The sequence below is a fragment of the Aphis gossypii genome, unplaced genomic scaffold (genome assembly GCF_020184175.1).
Source record: "Aphis gossypii isolate Hap1 unplaced genomic scaffold, ASM2018417v2 Contig00401, whole genome shotgun sequence".
NCBI lineage: Eukaryota > Metazoa > Arthropoda > Insecta > Hemiptera > Aphididae > Aphis > Aphis gossypii.
In genome coordinates this window covers 5448-28259 of record NW_026083092.1, presented here as the reverse complement: position 1 = coordinate 28259, position 22812 = coordinate 5448, and the positions used below count along the sequence as shown (strand labels likewise).

Sequence of the window (22812 nt, the reverse complement as noted above, 5' to 3'; positions counted from 1 at the left end):
TTTACTGTATCAATCGGTACGTTGGACAAAAGACACGTCTGAATTCTTATGTTGCGCATGTGTTAGACAAAGACAGGAAATCACCGTCACCAATCCCCTTAATTCATTTTTAATTGATAAACTAAAACCTACTTATTCAACGCAACAACATGGACCGAGGTATTCATCAAACTATGCAGCAAAACAATAAGTAAGATAAAATACAAATATAATTAATTATAAATAAATATGTTTTAATAATTTACAAAATTTCAGTGAAATAAAAAATCAGATGAATAATAAAATATTTAAAATATAAATTAATTCATACGTATAATATGAAAATATAAATAAAATGAATAAAATATAAAAATAAAATTGGTTGAATTCAAATTCAATATTTAATATATATAATAAAAGTTGTAAAACACGATCAGATTAAAAATATATGATATAAAATCAAAGTTAAAAATTATTATTTTATTTGAATATTGTTTATATCATTATAGATTAATTAAGCTGCTGGTGAATCTGCTAGTCTTCGTGAATAAATATAAAAGATATGATTTTTTTTATTTTTTTATATATTTCTTAAAAAATAATAAGTTATGTGACTATAAAATATTTATATTATTGATTATAAAAAAATTTGTTTTAATATTTTAAAAAATTTCAGTGAAATAAAAATCAGATGAATAATGAAATATTTAATATCAAATAAATTCATATTACGCACAAATAAAAAAAATAAATCAATAAAATATATAAAGTACATTCAATAATCTAAATTTTTATAAAATAAAAAATTATGAAATCAGTATTTTATTTTTATTAAAATATATTTTAGTAACATAGATACAAATAATACTATGATACTATTAATTGATGTTGTTTAATTACAGGCAAAAACCAAAAAATAAAATAATTATAATTGATTTTGAATTCAGCAACTATCAACGAACAGATTCAATACTTATTTCTGCAGCTATATCACAGACTCACGTAAAATCTGAAATTATTCGTCTACGAGGTCGACCTTTAATAATATCACCTGATGGAAGAATAAGATTAATGAATAATTATTCATATGTAAAAACTAGAGATTTGTTACTAAAAATTTTTGAAAAGAAACCAGATCAGCTTCAAGTTATATTAAATGAATTACATTTAGCTATGAAAACAAAAACGTCGAACCTAACTACAAGCTTTTTAAAAAACTATCTTGATTTTAATAATCAAAATGCAATTATTTTACTATGGAATGGTAATTCAGATAAAAATATTTTACAAAGATTAGGTTTTAATACAAATATAATGTTGAATATGACTGCATACGATACTGATAATAATAGAGTATTTTATTTAAAACTAATTAATTTTAAAAGTAATGAAATTATATTAAACCATAAATTAGGTTATATAATTAAAAATGGTAGATTTTTATCGTTGAAGGAAACTCATGATTCAATTTGTAATCAAAACCATGATATAACTTATATACACGACGCAGTTAGTGATGTAAAATTAACGAAATGTATTTTCAACTATTTATGTATAAAAAACAATTATCAGTTTATATTAAGTAAAATAATAAAATAATATAAGTTCTTACAAAATACTAATAGTTCGCAATTAGTAACACAGTAATATTGAAAAATTAACCTCATCCGTTAAAAATAATTACAATCAATTTTGATTTTAACAAATATTAACATGTCGATTTAATACTTAATTTCTACAGCTATATCGCAGACTTACGTTAAATCTAAAATTAAATGACATTGAGAACGACCTTTCATAATATCACTTGATGGATGAATAAGATTAATGAATATATATATATATATAAACCAAAGATTTGGTACTATTAAATATAAATTATAAAACACAACAATGCTATAAAAACAACTCTATATTTCATAATTAAAGAATCCAATTACAAATAACATCACAACTCACTACCGAGGACCGAGAGACGCATGGACCGGACCCGACTGACTGACTCGACCGTTCCATCAGTACCATGCACCCTCCGGCATTGTAGCAGGCTGACCAACCCCACAACTAACAGTATTTAACAGTACTAAAAAAATTTTGAAAAAAAACCAGATCAGCTTTAAGTTATAGGTATTAAGTTAATTATTTATGTGTAAAAAAGCAATATTATCAGTTCATATTAAGTAAAATAATAAAATTATATTGACTTATCTTTAATGACAATAGATCGTAATTAGTAACACAGTAATATTTTAAAAATTAACCTCGATCGTTCAAAGGTCAACGCTATCGATTGTAATAAAAATAAATAATGACTTAATAAGCATAAATGATAAATACGTATTTTTTATTTAGCAATAAATTTTTTTATTGTTATTTAATGGTCAATTTTATATTATTATTATTTATTTATTTTTAATTACAGTAAAATACAACGAATTGTAATATCAAAAAGAACACGTATGAACGTAATTGTGGAAGCGGACTTATTCAATTAAATCGGTTTAAAAAATGTTCAAAAACGTTTGTTTTTAAAAACGATTATAATTTCATAGACTTTAATCAATTTTTTGACTACGGTTTTGAAATGATTGTTTGTAAATTAAAAAAAATGTCACAACAAACTAGTATTAAATTTAACTTATATCTCGACTGTGTTTATATACATGTGTTAACATAGGAACACCGAGATATTTCATTTAAAACAGTGAATGTGTTGGCATATACAAATTCAAATTTCGAAAATTTATTAAAAAAAATGTTTGATAAAATTAACAAAGAGGAAAGTAATTTTGTAACTAAAGGAAGTGGTTGGAGTTTATATTCAATTGATGCATTACAATTAAGAAACAATATTGTAAACCCTTTAACCGGATCTTCTTATGTAATTTTACCAGACTGTATAAGGAATAAGAAAGCTGTTATAAATGTAAAAAATAATAACAAATGTTTCAAATATGCAATTTTAACAAAATATAATACTCGTTCAGATAAAACTAAATTTAGTAATCAATATTTTAAAATGCTTGAAAAAAAAAGTGGATTAAATTTTCATTGTATCGATTTTCCGACACCAGTTAATCAAATTAAATCATTTGAACGTTTAAATAATGTACCTATCAGCTAATGTTTTTAGTTTAGATAATAAAAATGTTGTTTTCCCATTATATATGAATAATGTGGAAAGTAAAAACAATTTCGATCTGCTTTTAATTAATAATGGTATAACGTCACATTATTGTTTTATTAATGATTTTTGTAGACATATTCGTAGTCAAAAGACGAAACATAAATCTAAATTAATTATATGTAAAAGATGTTTTACAGTTTTTAGTAATAATCCTTGTAAATTCAAACTATGGGGTATTAATGGGTAAAAAAAACATAAAAAAATTTGTGGAAAACATAAACTTGGAAGACCTGTAATGTTTGATAACAGTGATGACGAATGACGATACTATTTATTTTAAAAATTTTAAAAGATCTCAACGAATACCTATAGTAATTTATTCTGATTTCGAATGTTATTTAAATCCTATAATAAACAACCAAGACATTAAAACTAAGACATTGATGACTCATAAACATAAACCTATGAGTTATACATTTTACGTAAAAATAGATTATGACATTATACCTAAATATTTAATAAAAAAATATAAAATTCCAACATAACTTCATGTTTATAGAAATCGTAATGCAGCAAAACATTTCATAAAGACAATGATAGATATAGGTTCAAAAGTGTGTAATCTTTATAAGATAAATATACCCATGGACAAATTAACTGTTGATGAAGAGCATAAATTTCAAAATGCTAGATTATGTGAATGCTGCTTCAAATCATTTAAAAACGATAATTTATTTAAAGTAAGAGATCATAATCATTTTACAGGACGTTTTAGATCAGCTGTTTGTTTAAATTGTAATTTTGAATTAACTAATGTTTCATTTATTCCAATATACTTTCATAACTTAGTCTATGACAGTCATTTTATTGTTCGTGAACTTGGTTGTAATGAAAATGATATTCATGTAATACCTAATTCATCAGAAAAATATATATCATTTAGTAAAACTATTCAAGATAAATTCAATATAAAATTTATTGATATATTTCGTTTTATGTCAGAGTCTCTTAGTTCACTAGCTGATAATTTATCTGAAGACAAAACTAGATTTAGAGAAACATTAAAAATATTTTCTTTGTCGACATTAAATTTAGTTACACGAAAAGGTGTGTTTCCTTATGAATATATTGACCATCCTAATAAATTAAATGAAACTTGTTTACCACCAAAACAGTTTTTTTATAATTCATTAAAAGATGAAGATTATGCGCATGCTCATAATGTTTGGAAAAAATTTAATATAAAAACATTAGGAGAATATAGTGACTTATACTTAGCAACAGATGTATGTTTACTTTCTGATGTTTTTGAAAATTTTAGAGATCTTTGTTTACAAACACTTAAACTCGATGCTTCACATTTTATGACCGCTCCAGGATTTGCATTCGATTGTATGTTAAAACATACTAATGTTAAATTAGAACGGCTTAAACAGTATGATATTCAAATTTTTCTGGAGAACGGATTACGTGGTGGAATTTGTCATTCAGTTAAAAGACATGTAAAAGCTAACATTCCTAATATTCAAAATATTAATTATGATTCAAACAAACCTGTAACGTGGTTAGCTTACTTGGACTGTGTAAATCTATATGGAAAAGCAATGCTATCTGTGCTTTACCTCATAAAAATTTTGAATGGTTTAACGATTTGACAATAGATATAACACAAAATGAAGATGATGCTGAATATGGTTATATTTTAGAAGTAGATGTTATTTATCCAAAACAATTACATGACAATCATAATGATTTCCCATTTTTACCTGAGAATAAATGTCCTCCCAATTCAAAAGTAAAAAAACTATTAACAACATTAGAATCGAAATTTAATTATGTAGTTCACTATAGAAATTTGAAACAGGCCATCATTAATGGATTAAAAGTGAAAAAAGTTCATAGGATTCTGCGTTTTTCACAATCTCGTTGGATGGCACCATATATAAATTTATGTACAAATATGAGGGTTAAGTCAAGGAATGAGTTTGAGCGACAATTCTGGAAACTGTTAGTGAATAGTGTCTATGGAAAATGTATGGAAAATGTAAGAAAACGTATGTCAATGTTTCTAGTATCTAACGCAAAAAAAGCACATCGATTAATGTCGAAAACAACATTTAAAGATCGAACTATATACACAAAAAATTTAATGTCCATTCATATGAATAAGGAAAAAATTAAATTTGATAAGCCTATTTATGTAGGATTTGCAATATTGGATATTTCAAAGTCAATAATGTATGATTTTCATTATAATGTAATGAAAAATATGTATAGAAATAAAATTAACATTGTGTATTCAGATACTGATTCGTTAGTTTACGAAATAAGAACTTCTAACTTTTTCGATGACATAAAACGAAAATTATTTTCTTACTTTGATACTTCAAATTATCCGAAAAATCACTATTGTTCTAGTGATCGTAGAAAAAATCAACCAGGTTGTTTTAAAGACGAATTAAAATCTGAAAACTTATTAGAATTTATTACTTTACGTCCTAAACTCTATGCATATAAAACAAATAAAGATGAAGTAAAAAGAGCTAAGGGTGTTAAAAAATATGTTATTAATAATCACATGAAGTTTGACGAATATTTAAATATATTAAATGCATACCTATATCAATAATTCAGCTAGTCAACAATTATGTAAATCTATGAATTTTATACAATCAAAACACCATTTTGTTTATTCTAAATCTATAGATAAAATTGCTCTTAGTGCGAATGACGATAAAAGGATTATTATGCGTGATGGTATTAATACTATTGCATATGGTCACTATCGTTTAAAAAAATAGTTTATTTTATTTTTTTTAATTATGTAAAATTGATATAGTATTCAATAAAAATAATAATATTAATAAAATAAAATATAGGATAAATACAATTTAAAAAAAACAAAAACGTTATTTATTCATTATTTTTATTTTTATTACTAAAATGCATGTTTAAACAATTAGCTAAACAGTATAACATTTAATTTTTCAGAATGAACAAACCTAGAATATTCGTTCAAAACCTATAATTCCAAATTAGAAATCGATATTGAAAATCTGAGTGAACTCTATTTTATTTTAGACAAAGTTTTACATCGATTGGCAGATTAGTAGGGATATGGTAGTAAAAAGATTAACGGATTTAATTCAGTTATAACATTCGGTAATCAATTAAAAAATAAATTAACATAAAAATGAAATAGATCCAAACATTGTAATAATAAGATGGTTATATTATAATAAATATTGATTGATACATTTCGTTTATTTACTATTTTAAAGTATCATTTACATCAATCCACGAATTATAACTGTTGTTAAAACCTAACCATTTAACATATAATTTGTTTTTATTTTTTTTTATAATACGTTCAATGAGAAAGGTGTCGGTAAAAAATGTTTTTTTTAATTCTTGTGTATAAAAATAGCCTAATATTATATCATTTGAACTATCTTTTAGTTGATAAATTAATGGATCTGTACTTAAAATTTTAGAAGTAGTGAACACTTCTGTTGTCCAATTTGGTGTATAACCTTTACTGAAATTATGTTTATACTTAGATATTCTTACTTTGTCATTAATTTTAAATTTAAGTTTATTTGATGTATTAATTTGTAATGTTTTTCTTATTATTGTAACCGGTTTGATCCGAGCTTCGTGTGGTGAACATTTTATTGTTGAATGTTTTGTATTATTATAATTATATACTAATTTAAAAATTGAATTTATCCAATTCCACGAACCTGTTGATGTAAAATATTTGTAAATTTTATTTTTTATTGTTCTTATAACGCGTTCAACCATACCAGCCTTTATACTGCTGTATGTTGAATAATGTCTAATATGATACTTATTCATTATACTTTGAAATTCATTATTGTAAAATTCTATTCCGTTATCTGTTTGTAATAATTTTGGTTGATTTTTTTTTAATATTTGTATTATACCTTTTGTACACTCCTTTGCTGTTTAATTTTTTAGTGCTTCTACCCACACATACTTCGTAAATGTATCTATAATAATTAAAATGAATTTAAAACCATTATTTTGTCTAGAATGTGGTTGCATGTCTATTAAATCAGCTTGCCAGAGTTCATCTTTAAACCGTGTTACTACGCTTCGTCTAGGAAATATTTTTCTCGCAGGTCCATGTAACTCCTCAGCTAAACTGGTTAAGATTGTCATTATACTATAATATTTCTCTCGCGTAATTCTTCTAAAATTGATATAATTTCATTATTGACACCAGTATTACCAACATTTTGTGATGATGTTAGAAGATTTAATCTAGTTACTAGTTCATTCGGATCGTCATAATAAACTAATTGTGTTTGAGGTATTACATCTTTATATAAACCAGAACCTCTCTTAACCTTTGGGGTTGCAGTAAAATTAAACATTTTTTCATTTTTTGGATCTGTAGTCATAGAACTGTTTGCTGTTGGACGAAATTCAAATGGATCATTTGGTATAGTTGTATTATTATGAATATTACTACGTTTAGTGTTAGATCTAGATAAATGATCGGTAATTTGTTCTAAACTTAATCGAAGAGTTCTTGAGTTATTAATTTTATCTATTTCTTCGTTTAATTGCTTTTCCTCATTTTTCATTCTATCGTATAGAGGTTTTACAACATTCGTCCATTTATGAAACTTTGAGGTTTTAGGTTTCCCATCTGCTTTTAAATGAGCTCGTGAAGTTTTTAAAATGTCGTAATAAGATTCCATATCTTGTAGAGTTGTATTTTTTGGTTCTTTCTCACATAGTAAAGACCATAGTCCTTCAGTCCATGGATAGTATTTATTAAATAACTGTAAGTTACCATGACTAAAAGTTACAGAGTGGCCTCCTAGTTTATATGAACCACTTTATCATAATTGGCTTTATCATAATACGTACCATATGATTTATCATATCGTTTTGATGTAGGACGTTTATTGAAAAAATTTGAAAATGATGAATTTAATTCGTTATCATTATCATCATCACTAACGTCTGAAGTTTCCGGTTTTATTTCATCAGCCGGTTGTGTATTCTTTTCTGTTTGGTTGCTCAATGGTTCTATTATTGGCTTAAATGCTTCACGAAAATAGTTGTCGGAATCTATGATACCACGTTTCATTTCCATTATTTTTCGTTTTATACTTTTTTTTTTGAGGTTATTAAATTTTCCAATAAAATTTTTTCTTTAATCATTTCAAATAGTAATGTGAATATAACTGTATCGTATGACTATTGACAACACAATGTATATAATTTCAGATATACTTTATATTTATATTTATACTTACATTTATTTTATTTTAATAAAAGTATGAAAACCACATCTGTATCTTCCTTCATTCATTTCCCGAGTTTTATCAATAATCATAAACCCATAATCACTATGATTCCAACATAAATGGGAAATTTTCCGAAATTCTGGATATATTTGTAGACGAATGATCATTGAATATATGTCGTAAATTTGTATCGTCTTGTTTTAGTATTATTAAAAAATTTGAGTTATCTCTTACTAACTGTTTTGGTATTTTAGAATATGTTTGTGCTAAATAAAATACTGAACTAGCACCTGAATGTCTACAAATTGAGAAGTATTCTTAGATTACTGACTGCGGACCACGTATAACGTCATCAAAAATTATAATGGAATTTTTTTTAGTTAAGTTTGGTTTTATAACTTTATCAGCACTTGTAAAAATGAAAAAAATTATCACCTTTTATATCATCTATTATTTTTTTTAACAAAACATATTTTTCTTGATTTGAGGTTTTAGAGTATAGATAAATATTTTCAAATCTTAACCCGTTTTCATGGGTAATTAAATTATACATTATATTTGTTTTTCCTGAACCACTAGGACCAACTAATATAGCACGTATGGTATCAGGTAATAATGATCCATGTTTTGATGGTTTTTTTTCTATCTGAACATCAACATTTGTAATATCTAATTTATCTTTCTGCTCAATCAAGTTCATTTTTTCGTATAAATACTCATGAATTTTTACTTTATAATCAGTTATAAATGATACGTTCAACTCATAAGTGTAAATCAGGTAAGACTGGTAAAGGATTTGTAAACTCACTTATAAATAGTCACCCGTTTGAAGCTCGTATTTCAAACTATTAGTATTGTTGACATGGTGCAAAATTAAAAAAAGAGACTAGATTGTGGTGATAAAGGAATAAACCCATTGGATACTGCATGTTACGATCACGATATTTTGCATGCAACTAGAAAACATTTAGAAGATAGACATAAAGTGCTAGAACTTCGGGCTTGGGAAAGATTTAAAGCAAAAGATAGATCTAGAAAAGAGAAAATCGTTGCGTACACCGTAATAACTGCAATGAAAGCTAAAAGAAAAATAGGAATGGGTTGTAAACGTAAACGGAAACGTACTACAAAAATAAAAATAAATGGTATACTGTTAACGAAAAAAAAAAAAACCGTTAAAAAAAAATGTTGGTAAATTGTTGATTTTAACACCAGGTCAGTCAGGTGGTGCAATTCCTTTAATACCTATTTTTGCAGGATTATCAGCACTTGGTAGTTTAATCTCTGGAAGTGCCAGTGTGTATAATGCAATACAAAATTCAAAAAGAAAGAAAGGTAATGGATTATATTTAAATAATAATGGATCAAGGAAAAAAAACTGATGAATACGCTACCTAACAGACCACTAACTTCTAGAGATATTATAAAATATGTTGCAAAGTTTAATATCAGTCATTTCCGTGGAGTATTTTCACTTGATAACTTACCTAAAAAACCTCTCGCAATCGAATGTGGTATATTAAACTTAGACGTATCTTCCGGTAATGGAAGTCATTGGGTAGCGTTTTATAAAATTTAAGATAAGATTGAATATTTTGATAGCTTCGGTGATTTACCTTCACCGATTGAACTACAAAACTATTTTAAAGGAAACAAAATTAAATATAACTACACAAATTATCAAGATTTTAATTCATTTAATTGTGGACACTTATGTCCTAATTTTTTACAATGCAAGAATCAGTTACTTTAAGTTTATCTGGTAATACAACCACATTATCTGTACATTATTGTCCACCAATTGATGTATACGATGACTCGGAAATTGCTTTGTTAAATTTGCAAACATATAATACATTTGCAAACATAAACGAAACTAATAACAACTTCGAAATATATTTAGAAAACTCCGATCGTTTACTAAATAATAATAAATTTCCAATCTGTTCTATCACACTGAAAAAGGAGTGTTACGATATTAAGGATATTAAAAATCAAATTTTGACACAAATAGATGACTTTAATAATGATAACGATTACTTTGGAATAAAATCGACAGAGAAAACAACTATTGATATCGGGATTGATCAAATAGATTTTAGAACAACCATATTCAGTAATGGTGCAATACGTTTTAACGTAGATAACAGTATAGGACCTTTATTGAGGTTTGAAAAAAAAAATTATGAACTATTCATGCACATTGATGGTCATCGATTACAGAAAGTGACAAATTTAATCAGTGTTAACTCAATAAAAGTAATGTGTAATATAGCTCAAGGTTCATTCAACAACCACATGTCAAGTCATTCAATTTATGAGTTTTCCCCTAGTGAAAACTTAGGGTCGAAGCTGATTCAAACACCAAATAACCTAATATATTACAAATTAAATAAAACAAATATCGATTCAATAACTATACAATTAGTTGATTAAGATCATAATCCGATAAACAATTTAGGTGAGAAATTAATAATCAATCTACATATTAAACGTTACGGATCTTAATATGGGATTAAAATTTAATATAAGTCCATTACATAAAATAAATCTTGTTAGACAAAAGACTAAAGCGGTACCGGTAACATCGAATAAAGTAAAAAAACTAACAACGAAAAATAAAACAATTTTAAAGGCTTTAGGTTATAAATTAAAGCAGAATGCCTGAAAGTGATATTTTAGATATAAGTTCACCATTTGAAACCGATTCTAAAATTACGAAAATCGAATATCATTCATATACACCGTATACAACTTCATTTAATAATAACGATGAAATGCGTATATCAATCCAACAAACAGATGTTTATCCGTATCTGAATGAAAGCTTTATATAATTAGAAGGTCAAGTATCAGATGCTGGAAAAGTAAAACTTACTAATAACGGTTTTTCCTATCTCTTTGATGAAATACGACTTGAAATCAATGGGATAAAAGTAGATAGTACACGTGTACTTGGTATTACCAGTTCGTTAAAAAGTTATCTATCAGGTACACCTGATAATTATAATTGTTATGAAAATGCTGGTTAGATTTTTAAAAATAGTTCAAACCCAGCAAATAGTAATGGAGAATTTATTGCATGCATTCCGTTAAAATATTGGTTAGGTCTATTTGAAGACTTTAAAAAGATATTAGTTAATTCTAGATTAGAACTAATATTAACTCGAAGTCATAGCGATTTAAACGCTCTAAAAGTAATTACTAGTGGAAGTACAAATTCTGGAAAAGTTGTTTTGAATAAAATAGTTTGGAAGGTTCCACATATTACTGTTGATGATGAAGAAAGGTTAAAATTATTAAAACTTATTGAAAAAGAAAAAAGTTTGTTTATCCCGTTCAGATCTTTTGAAACTTTTGAATATCCTGAACTCGGAACCACTAAAAAAGTTGTATGGAACCTAAAAACTGCTTCAAAATTAGAAAAACCTCGATTCATTATAATCGGATTACAAAAAGGATGTAAAAATTCGTTAGAAAAAGATTGTAGTATATTTGATCACTGTAATATAACAAACTTTAAAGTATTTCTTAACTCAATAGCTTATCCATATGATAATTTGAATTTAGATTTTACGAAAAATAATTTCACCTTATTATAAGATATGTATACATCGTTTCAAGAATCGTACTATGAAAAAAATATACGAAACCCCATATTAAGTCCATCTACTTTTCTATCGAACGCTCCAATTGTAGTTATCGATACTTCAAAAATTAACGATTCGGCTACAGCATCATCAGTAGATGTTCAATTGGAAATTGAAGCATCGGAATCTCTTACAGGTGTAACTGCTTATTGTTTATTAATTCATGATCGCATTGTTGAATATGTACCTTTTACTAGAGAAGTAAGAAAACTAGTGTGAATAATATCACAAAACTGATTCATTTAAAATACTTGATGTTAAATACTATTAATTAATTTAAAATAAATAATCAAAATGATAATAAAAAAAAAAAAATGTTTTTATTTATTTCAGAAATTTAAACGAAAATGATTCGTTTAACTAATAACTAATCATGTTTTATTTTCAGTAAAAGTAATACGGAGATTTTTTATACTGTAAGAAGGACATTCCGCTTTAAACATTTTTCGTGTCCCTATAAAAATGGAGCCAAACGCCTCATGGTTTCCCTGAAACAACGTGGGGCGACTGGCTCCATTTTACAGCGGGAATTTCTTACACTGCAAGTGGACCATACCCCCTCAACATTTTTTCATCTCCGCTGAAAAATGGAGCCAGACGCCCCAAATTACTACTAATAAATGGTTAGAAAAACCATGGGGCGTCTGGCTCCATTTTACAGCGGGAATTTCTTACACTGCAAGAGGACCATACTCCCTCAAACTTTTTTCATCTCCGTTGAAAAATGGAGCCAGATAGATGAGATGGATGAGATAGATAGATGGCATCATAGTTTTAAGAATATATAGTTAAAATATTTGTTATAATGTATTTTCTAATGTTATACATTCAGTTGTCATTAGCTTTTTGTGAACAGTTATTTGTTCCTTTAGACATAGATGATATTATATACCATTGAACAGTTATTACCTAAGAATAATAATTGGTATACAAAATTAAGAATAATTCATTTAATAAAATGTAGTAAATAAGCAAGAAATGTATTAATTTAAACTATTTATACTTTTTAGATATAATTCAAAGTAATATATGTATTTTTTTACTAGAACTTTGAAAATGGTATATTTTAAACATACAGGTAAAGGTAACGAGCATTATAAAATATAACTACTTTTTTTTAAACTTGGTTTACACGAAGATGTTTTAGATTACTAAAATTATAAACAGTTTACAGTTTTCAATATTTGTCTATGAGTATAATATATGACTTAACATTGTTAAGCAACTAAAGTTAAAATATTGAACAAAATAAAATATAACTACCTAATTATGTAATGAGTCAAGATATAAATTATAATCAAAACATACCAGATGTTCTTGTAGAAATCTTTATGGGACTGTCAGTTATACCAAGGTTTTGAGATTTATCCAAGTAGGAAAATAAACTTCTTTTAGCTTAAAAAAAATGTATATCTCCTTATATAATAAAGCGTGAAGCGGTTCGTCTTTCCGCCGCCACGGCGGCACCCGTATTATAGACAATTACCAATCACAAAATTCCGTTCCGCCGCGCCGTTTTCGAAAACGTCGTCCGCCGCCGTCGCTTCGTTTCCATACGTCTTTTTCTACCTTTTTTCCGTTTCTCGACCTTTTCCCGCCTTAAATACGTATATTATTATTGTAGCTCGACAGTGAACGTCTTTAAAACATTCTCGACAGCGATAATAATATTATCTTAATGCTATTGTCTTATGTATTGGTCTGTCGGTCTATAACGACGCGCGCTCTTGTGAGCTCGGAGCGGGTTTACGCGTAAAATATATTACTGTTCATCGTACCCGTGCGTGATATAATACGGAGACTCGATATTTGATCGTACGCGTATTTTAAACACGGAGATTCTCATGTACGCGTTTCGGTTTCCGCGACATTATTGGTCTTTACGACGGGCGTTTGTGTTTGATTTTCGAACCGCGAGAGGTACGTCGGAATAGCGCGCGCGTCTGTTAAATAGTCGTCGTACGTATGATAACGACGGCGATTCTTCTTTTACGATCGTTAAGGACGGAGACTGCGAATCGATGCGATTAATGCGGTGTTCTCTACGGTTCGGAAACGGCTTAAGAGCTCGACGTTCGACTCGGTTTCCCATCTCAAACTGTAGTCGATAGGTTTAGGCGTTAGTTCCCCGTGCTGGGGTAGTCAGGTTCGAATCCCGCTCCGGCGGTTACGTCGTCGATACGACGGCGGCGCTTTGAAACGCACGGCCGCCCGGACACTCGATTTTTTGCATTTTTTCCGATTTTTTTTTTTCGTTTTTTCGTTTGATTGTCGAGAGTTAAAGCTCTAATATATTATGCATACCTACGTATATTACTGGAATATTGTACATTTATTTTATAGTTTCCCATATATTTACTACCTATACGCTATTTATGTATTGATGTATATTATTATTTTTTGAACTCGGCAATATTGTACACATGGGTAATTATATATTTTAGGCGGATTGGTTATTCAATACCGATTTTCGACGTGTTTTTCGTGTTTGTATTATATACGTACAGGTTTATCTCGAGTTTTTGCACGCCGATGAAATGCAATTGTTATTAAACATTAAAAAAAAAGGAGATTTCGATTTTATTTTTACGTGGCGTTTATATTATGTTTATATAATATATATTGTCATCTTCGCAGTCCGATATTAATTGGACGTCAACGGCGGCCGTGTTAGATTTAATCTTTAGGTATAGTAATACTATCTTATCGTCGATAAGATTTCGATTTGACGAATTGTAAATCTATTTATTGTTGGTAAATTCGTTGTACTCAATACAAAATTAGTATTTATTAATTATTAGTGTAGGTACCCATCATTACAATACGCCTTCACTTCCACAGTCGGCGTATTATTGTTAAATACGTACAACTTTAAATATGCGAAAGTATATACAAATTTTGCTTATTAGGTATATATTTTGTATTCGTAGAAAACCAATACCTTATTGAACCCCTTAAATACATATATTATGTATTAGAACACCGATATCATAGACACGGAAAATACGTATAATAATAAGATGCAATTGCACGATATACAACATCTGTCATCTAAGCACCATGTATTTTTTTTACTACTGTTTTTTTTAGCTTATATATTATGAGACGTTATGCTTAAAATGCTGGTTTAATGTAAGCCAGTTATCTGAACATTATACATAGGTACTCATTCATATTTACACTTACAAAGCACTATTGCTTTTAAATTGGTTCTGAATAAACCAATACATTTATTACAATAAATTGTCTAATTTTTATTTAACGACTTATTATATTTCATTAATGCTGAGCTATAAATTATAATTATCAAACGATTATTTTCTGTTTGTTGTTAATATTCTTTATTTTATTTATCTTTCCTTCACATATTATAATAATACTGACTATATAACGAATACACGACACTGGTCAATTATGTAAAATATTGGTACAATAAAGGATATTTTCATAGATGGGTTAAATATTTACCTACCCTGTTTTTATATTTATCACGTGTGATATAAGCCTTATGTATTTTTAAAATTTCAAAACAATTTTTAAATTATGATAATAATGATGATGTATTTAAAAGTACATATTACAAAGATTTACTTTAGGTGATGACTGATTGCTAGACCCCCCCTCAAATACTTAATTTCTATTCTATCGTGTAATTCTTTTGCGTTTCAAAATTATTCTGAATTCAAATTTCAAATATTTCAAATACCTACAATAAAAAATAAAAAAATAAATTAAAATTGTAGAAAAGTCAACTCAAATACTTATTGTTGTATTCATTGTAACTAATGCCAATTTTAATTTTACTTCATAATACATATTATAATCGATCCTACTGCGGCGATTTGATATACACGGCCACCCGCGAACGCTCTAAATTTATTGCATTCTTTTCAAGTTATTTTTTGATTTTTTAATTTGAATTTTGAAAATTAAAGCTATTGCTTTCTCTTATACGATAAAATACATACGTCTACGATTTTTTTTTAATACCATATTATTACGATTATTATTAGTATAATATAAAGTGTAGTACTACAACGCGTTAATGGAGTACATTTTGAATTTTTATGTTTTCAATTTTTATGACATCTGATATGTTTTATAGTTTCTTATATATCAAAAACAACATCTGAACTTTGACATTAGGAAGTATGACAATTATGGATCTAACTTTCGGACATCAATTTACATCATATTATGATGACTGATAGCTAGACATTCAACTACCATTTTCACTAAATAAATTTTATAATATGAAAAAAAGAACCAGGCATGCGACGGAACACGGTATCAGATTGTTCATATTATACTATATTGGCATTATAAACCTACTATTCACGCATTGTCCGCGATCCGACGCAGTCGGATTGCCTACGTGGTGGGTGGGTTTAATGGCGTTTAATTCGATTTTTCCCAATGATAACTGACAACTCGACTTGAATGCTCACAATATGTTATTCGACTTTATATTTATAATCCTACAATACAACATTAGATTTCGACGTCGGAGGCGCAGGCATCACGTGATGTGATGATTGATAGCTAGACACTCGACTATCATTTTCGCTAAATACATTTTTTTATATACAAAAAGAACAGGGGTCATGCAATGGGAAACGGTATTACACCAGTTTAGGACTGATAGCTAGACACTCAATTACCATTTTTCGTTTTTATTTACTCGACTTCAGTACTTTTCTTACTTTTTTAGTGTATGATTTCTTTTCTAGACACCCGATTACAATTTCCGACCGAATTCCTGATAACACGATTTTTATACGACCCCCTCGAAGGCGCCGAAGGCGGCTTCCACCAGCCCAGAAATCGAGGCACACCGACCCCCTCGAAGGTTAGGTTAGGATCCTATCGGCTCCTCTCAAACCACCGGAGGTTAGGTTAACTAAAATTGTGACTACTAGACTTTTTACGATATTTTCTTTACAGTCCCGTCTCCGACCTAGGGTACTCACTTAGAGCGAATATCACTTAGACCGAATTTCACTTAGCCCGAATTTCACTTAGACCGAATTTCACTTAGACCGAATTTCACAGCAGAGCGAGGCACATCTAGTCTTATATAATAAAGCGTGAACAATAGTTTGTTTCACTATGAAAAGAGTGCGCCTCGGTCGCCGTTTTTTTCTTCCATGGCCCGCCGCCGTCGTTATCGCGAAAACAGACGGTTCTCCAACGCCGCCGTCTCGATAACGCGTTTTTCTTAGGTTAGGTTCGATTATTACGCGGGTTTTCGACGATCTTATTATTTTTTCGATTTTTTTTTTTTTATCGACTGTTTGTTGTATTAAAATATGTTGTTGTATTTTCAAGTGTACGTTGCTTTGGGAAACGTTATATTAAATAGACAATTAATATTAATATAAGCTTTATTACACACGAATTATATGGAATTATACAGGTATTATACAGGTATATATGATGGCATACTTTTCATTTACATATAAAATTGATATGTCTCATAATATAAAAGCCCCTGAAAGAGTTGAGTACAGGTATAGTTAGGTAAGTCAAAGTTGTAATTGCAAATATTCTTAATCATACCTAAGAGTTTCTGTAGGAAATGTTTATGACACTTTTCTTATAGTATTTTATTATGCATGTCCTTTAAATTGACTACCTATGATGTAATGTGTAATACGTTTTAATGTATACTGTAACAATTTCTCTGAACAAATTATATATATTATTATTTCCTATATTAAATATTGTTATATATTGTATTATTGTAATTTCTTTTTTTTACATTTTAATATTTTATTGCATTATATATTTTAAAATTAATTAATATAATATAATATACTTAAGATTACAATAAGCTGAATAAGCATACATAAATGTTTTAACTATTTAAGCTACTAACCAAAAAATAAAAAATACCTATAACAATACCAACGGTGCCAACACTCAACATAATAATAATGGTACTTAAAATACATGTTTATTATTATTATTAGGTTAACCTATTAGCTGCACAAATACCTGTAATTGTAATGTAAGTAATTTGATCGAACTTATACTTTCCTTTACAAACATGATACATTGAAGTTGCACTACTACAACTGATACTATTATTTAATTATTAGTTACTCATATTATATTAATATAAAATATAGAAACCAAGAAAACTCTTAAAGAAAAACACATACAAATATATTGATTATATTTTATTTATTCTGAAAAAATAATAATAAAAATGCTAACAAAAAAAAACGTATTGCTTACCACTTGGTCATCCTTCTCTGTCCTGTATTTAAATCATACTTTTAACAATCAATATTAATTAATAATATTGGGGGACGAGGTGGCCGTGCGGTCTAAGGCGTCGTTGCGGCGCAGCCGGGTTGCTGGTTCGATTCGCGGTCACCGGGTGGCATTGTTCTTCGGGCAAGTCACGGTGTCTGGAGAATAAGTGCCGCCATCCCCCGCGCAATAATAATAATAATATATATAATTACAAAATATACGTACAATCACGGGCCAGATGGCTTTTTGTGCTACAGTTATAGCATCCTGAAAAATAAAAGTGTATAGGTAACATTGTAAATATTCATTATTTTTGATATTCATACTTTTTTGGCATTTTTGGTCGGTGTTGACCATCACCGTACAGTTTCTGAAACTGAACATAATCTATAACATTTAATATTAAATTATTAATTAAGTAAAAAGTAAAATGACATATTACAGTTAACCTAAAAACAAACAAAAAATACACGCGAAAAGGTTAAAATAACTAATACGTGTAGATACTCACTTCGAATGAACAATTCAAATTGAATGGCGTCCGTAAGACGTTCGTTGTTCCATTGCATATTACGCATTTATGGTTGGAATTAGTACTATAAATAACCGTAAGTCTGGTCCATCGGTCTACCCATTAGTGACGATTGACAATTAATATTTAATAATATCCTTTGTAATATTAATTAAATTATATTATGTGCGGTATTTAATATTTGGTAATACTGGTGCCATGTTGTGGCGGAGTGGAGAGCGAAAAGCGTTGAGGACCTGGGTCCGGTGAGCCTGCATCAGGCAATTTTTCTTTGACGTTCATGCAACACAATTGTCTTTACGTAAACAAAAATTTGCACTTTTTTCTGTACTTTTTTTAGTACATATTATATATATATATATATTTTTTTTTAACTTCGTTGGACGTTTTACAGACCGGTAAGTACAATTTGTATCATTCATATAAGCTAATTAATTAGCGCATCCGCCCCGAGTATTACCTACAGGGATATGCATTATAATTTATAGTCGTCCAATTCAGAATGCAACGCGAATTACTACCGGGCCGTATTACCACAAAGTCCGTATGTGATTTCGAGGATGCCGCTTTTTTTATACTTACAACTTAATGTGTTCCACGAAGCAACCAGGGGGGTGGACCCTGGCTCCGGACCCCCCTTGGATCATGCCATAGTATTTATTTTTATTTTATATTTTTAAAGTTACCCAAAAGTTTTCATAAAAATGTATTGATTATAATTATTATTAGAGTTGGTATAATAATATAATTGTATATATAAAGCAATGAAATGTATTTATAATGTATAAAGTATATACTCAGGAAGAAAACAGAAAAACAATATATAATAAATAAAATTTCCTGAACCCCCCCCCCCCCCCTTGAATAAATCCTGGTTGCGCCACTGATGTGTTCTATTATTTTTAAGTTCTTTTCCGGGATCGTCGGTCGATGTGGTCAACAACATTCTCATTACGTTCGTACCTCGCACTTTTTCAACGTGAATATTTGTCGTATTTACACATTTAATTTGTATTTATATTGTTTTTCAATGTCCTTAAGAAACATAACAAGTATGATTGACATTGTTTCATTGAACAAAAATTTTAATTGTTATAATACATCATAAGCATTGTAGTTACTGATTTGTAACCAAACTAGACACTGTTGACCATAACAATTGTTATAACACACACCATGTACAGCGTTTTATGTATGTAATATTTTCATTAATTACTTACATTATAATAATAATTATAATACACATTGTACTGTATGTTTTTTTTTTATGTCTCATGTTCAAAATATATATCAAATATATCATAAAAATATACAATATTCTTAATTATTTACCATTACAAACAATTAAAAAGAATAAACTCCAATACTTAAACGTATTATTGCCAAGTTTAATTTTACGTATACAATAATATATATTTATTGTTTGTTAATATTACACTTTACTATAGTGTCCTTTAAAATACTTTATATTCCTTTAATTTAATTTTCAAATACATGTGTACAATATATGATGTGGTCGATTAAATTATAATATGTATGTGTTTAAGAACTAACATCACATTTTCACAGGAATAGATTTACACTGGTTGAGGACGGATAGCTAGACACTCAATTGCAATTTTCAAATTCATTTGTTTTTTGTTTTACAAACACAAAAGAACCGGGCAAGCAACCGAACACCGTATTACACTGGTTGAAGAGTAATAGACAATCAATTACCATTTTTCGTATTTTTATATTATGTATATGTAATATATATATTATTACATAATTACACATTCCAAAAACAGCCGGGCAATTATGTCGAGATAAACTTTTACACCGAGAGCGATAACAATGATAATACTATCAGTTAGGTATATTAACTATAGGTAATAATTTATAAACACAACGATCGACTTAAGTACTTTTTTAGTAAATGATCTCTTTTCTAGACACCTGATTACCATTTCCGACCGAATTCCCCGTAAAACGATTTTCACTCGACCCCATCTAAGGTTAGGTTAGGACTCCCCTCGGCGCATTACATAACCCCTGGATAGGTTAGGTTAACTAAAATTGTGACTACTATTTTTTTACGATATTTTCTTTACAATCCCGTCTCCGATCTAGGGTACTCACTTAGAGCGAATATCACTTAGACCGAATTTCACACAGCAGAGCGAGGCACATCTAGTCAGTTATACCAAGGTTTTGAGATTTATCCATGTAGGAAAATAAACTTCTTTTAGCTTAAAAAAAATGTATATATAAATAATAATACCTTAATAAAATACTTGGATAACAATAGAGGTAATAATTTAAGTTTTAAAATTTTTTAAGTTAAAAAATATATATACCTAGATTACCATATGATAAATGAGGGATCTCTCCTTTAGTAATGATATTACTAATTAAGCAACTATTATTGTCCTCAATTTTTTGAGGAGGTACAGCTGTATTAGTAGTCAAATGTTTCGTCTATAAAAAATAAATAATTTATGTACTAGAAATATATTGTATATATATATATATATATATATATATATATAATTATTAGAATAATTAGTCTTTGCATTAACATCATCTTTCGAAGGAACACTATTATTACCAATATCATTATGGTAGTATTTCGATTTAGAATTCGAACTTTTATTATCTTTGATAAATTGGTCAGTTTTTTGAAGAACTGGGGTTGATGTAATATATGCTAAAACATAAATAATTGATAGGTATTGTAATAACGGACGCCTGTCAAACGGTTGAATTTCAAATGGTTGAACGTTAAAATCTTGAATGTTAAATTATGTCAATATTTTAAACATTCAAAACCTTGAACGTCAAAACCTTAAACGTCAAAATATTGAACACAAAAACTGTTTCCGTCTAAACCTTGAACACAAAACTGTTTCCGTCAAAATATTGAACACAACATTTTTATGCCTAATGGTATCCAGTTAAGGGGTAGATGGTTGGCTATTCCCTCTACAGTTTACATGCACCGGTCTTTAGAATCAAGTTGTTTGACCGATATAACATATAAATAAAATGTTCTTAATTATATTACAGGTATTAAGTATTTTACAGGTTCTAAAAACTTATGACCTGTGTTCATAACTTAGCAACGTATACAATAATTTTAAGATCGCAGGTGTAGTTAAGTAATTAGATTAATTATTTTATTAATATGAAATTATATGACTTGTCTATAAGCAGTAGGTTATTTTACCTATAGCAAATCAGATTAAAATGTTTAATAAGAAACAATTTTTCAATCATCGTCATTTGGTTTATTTGGTGTCTTCAACTTAAAAAAAAAATGTTAGTGTCCTTATAGTTGTCAATTAAAATGTGCAATTATTATCGTAGTTCATCCAAAAAACTATTATCAAAAAAGCTATTCAAGTTACATTAGTAACATAAGAATACGCTTTACTTACTTCAAACTCAATAAAAGTACGAATAATGTTGTGGCAATATAATACACAGTAATACAGTATATATTATTTAGTATTAAACATGTCGAGTTACCTGAATTTTTAATTATTTATTTTAAATAACAATAAATAAAATATTATTTAAAAAACTATAAATGGCTATAAAACTGTAAATAATACGATTAACATACAAAATGTTACTCTGTATTTTTTTTTTTTTATCATGATATTTTACCAAATTAAAAAATTAGGTATTCTTACACAATTATGTGACTCATAAACTAATATTTCAATGTTATTTACGTATAGAATTATGTTATACCCTATTGCCCTAAAGTCACATTAAGCAAACTTAGCAAACCTAGTTACAGTGTTGTACATTGTACAATGTATACCCACACAGCATAAAAATATTTCCCAATTATGATAAAAATATTTTCAGGAAAATAATATAGTTGTCAAATATTGTTTGATTATTGTTAAAACTTGCATAAATAATTAGAAAATATTTTAGTTATATTCTTTGTCCAAGAAGTTCATATTTGGAAAATATTTTATAAAA

The 22812-nt window shown here is 28.0% G+C and overlaps 1 protein-coding gene across 1 annotated transcript; it reads right to left on the bottom strand.

Annotated features, from left to right (window-relative positions):
- Positions 1–958: 958 nt before the first annotated feature.
- On the bottom strand, positions 959–8237 carry LOC126554007 (uncharacterized). The gene is made up of 3 exons (XM_050209125.1): positions 8099–8237; positions 6677–7958; positions 959–1030 (listed from the first exon to the last, which is right to left on the bottom strand). The coding sequence occupies exons 1-2, from the start codon at positions 8235–8237 to the stop codon at positions 7291–7293; spliced, it is 807 nt and encodes a 268-aa protein (XP_050065082.1). The 3' UTR covers positions 959–1030; positions 6677–7290.
- Positions 8238–22812: the final 14575 nt, after the last annotated feature.

Bases quoted from the DNA above. Each gene is read 5' to 3' on its own strand.
- LOC126554007 (XM_050209125.1), bottom strand. From the start codon at position 8,237: ATGGAAATGAAACGTGGTATCATAGATTCCGACAACTATTTTCGTGAA. The intron at 7,959-8,098 runs GTGATGATGATA...CATATAAACTAG, and splicing joins ACCGGAAACTTCAGACGTTA to GAGGCCACTCTGTAACTTTT.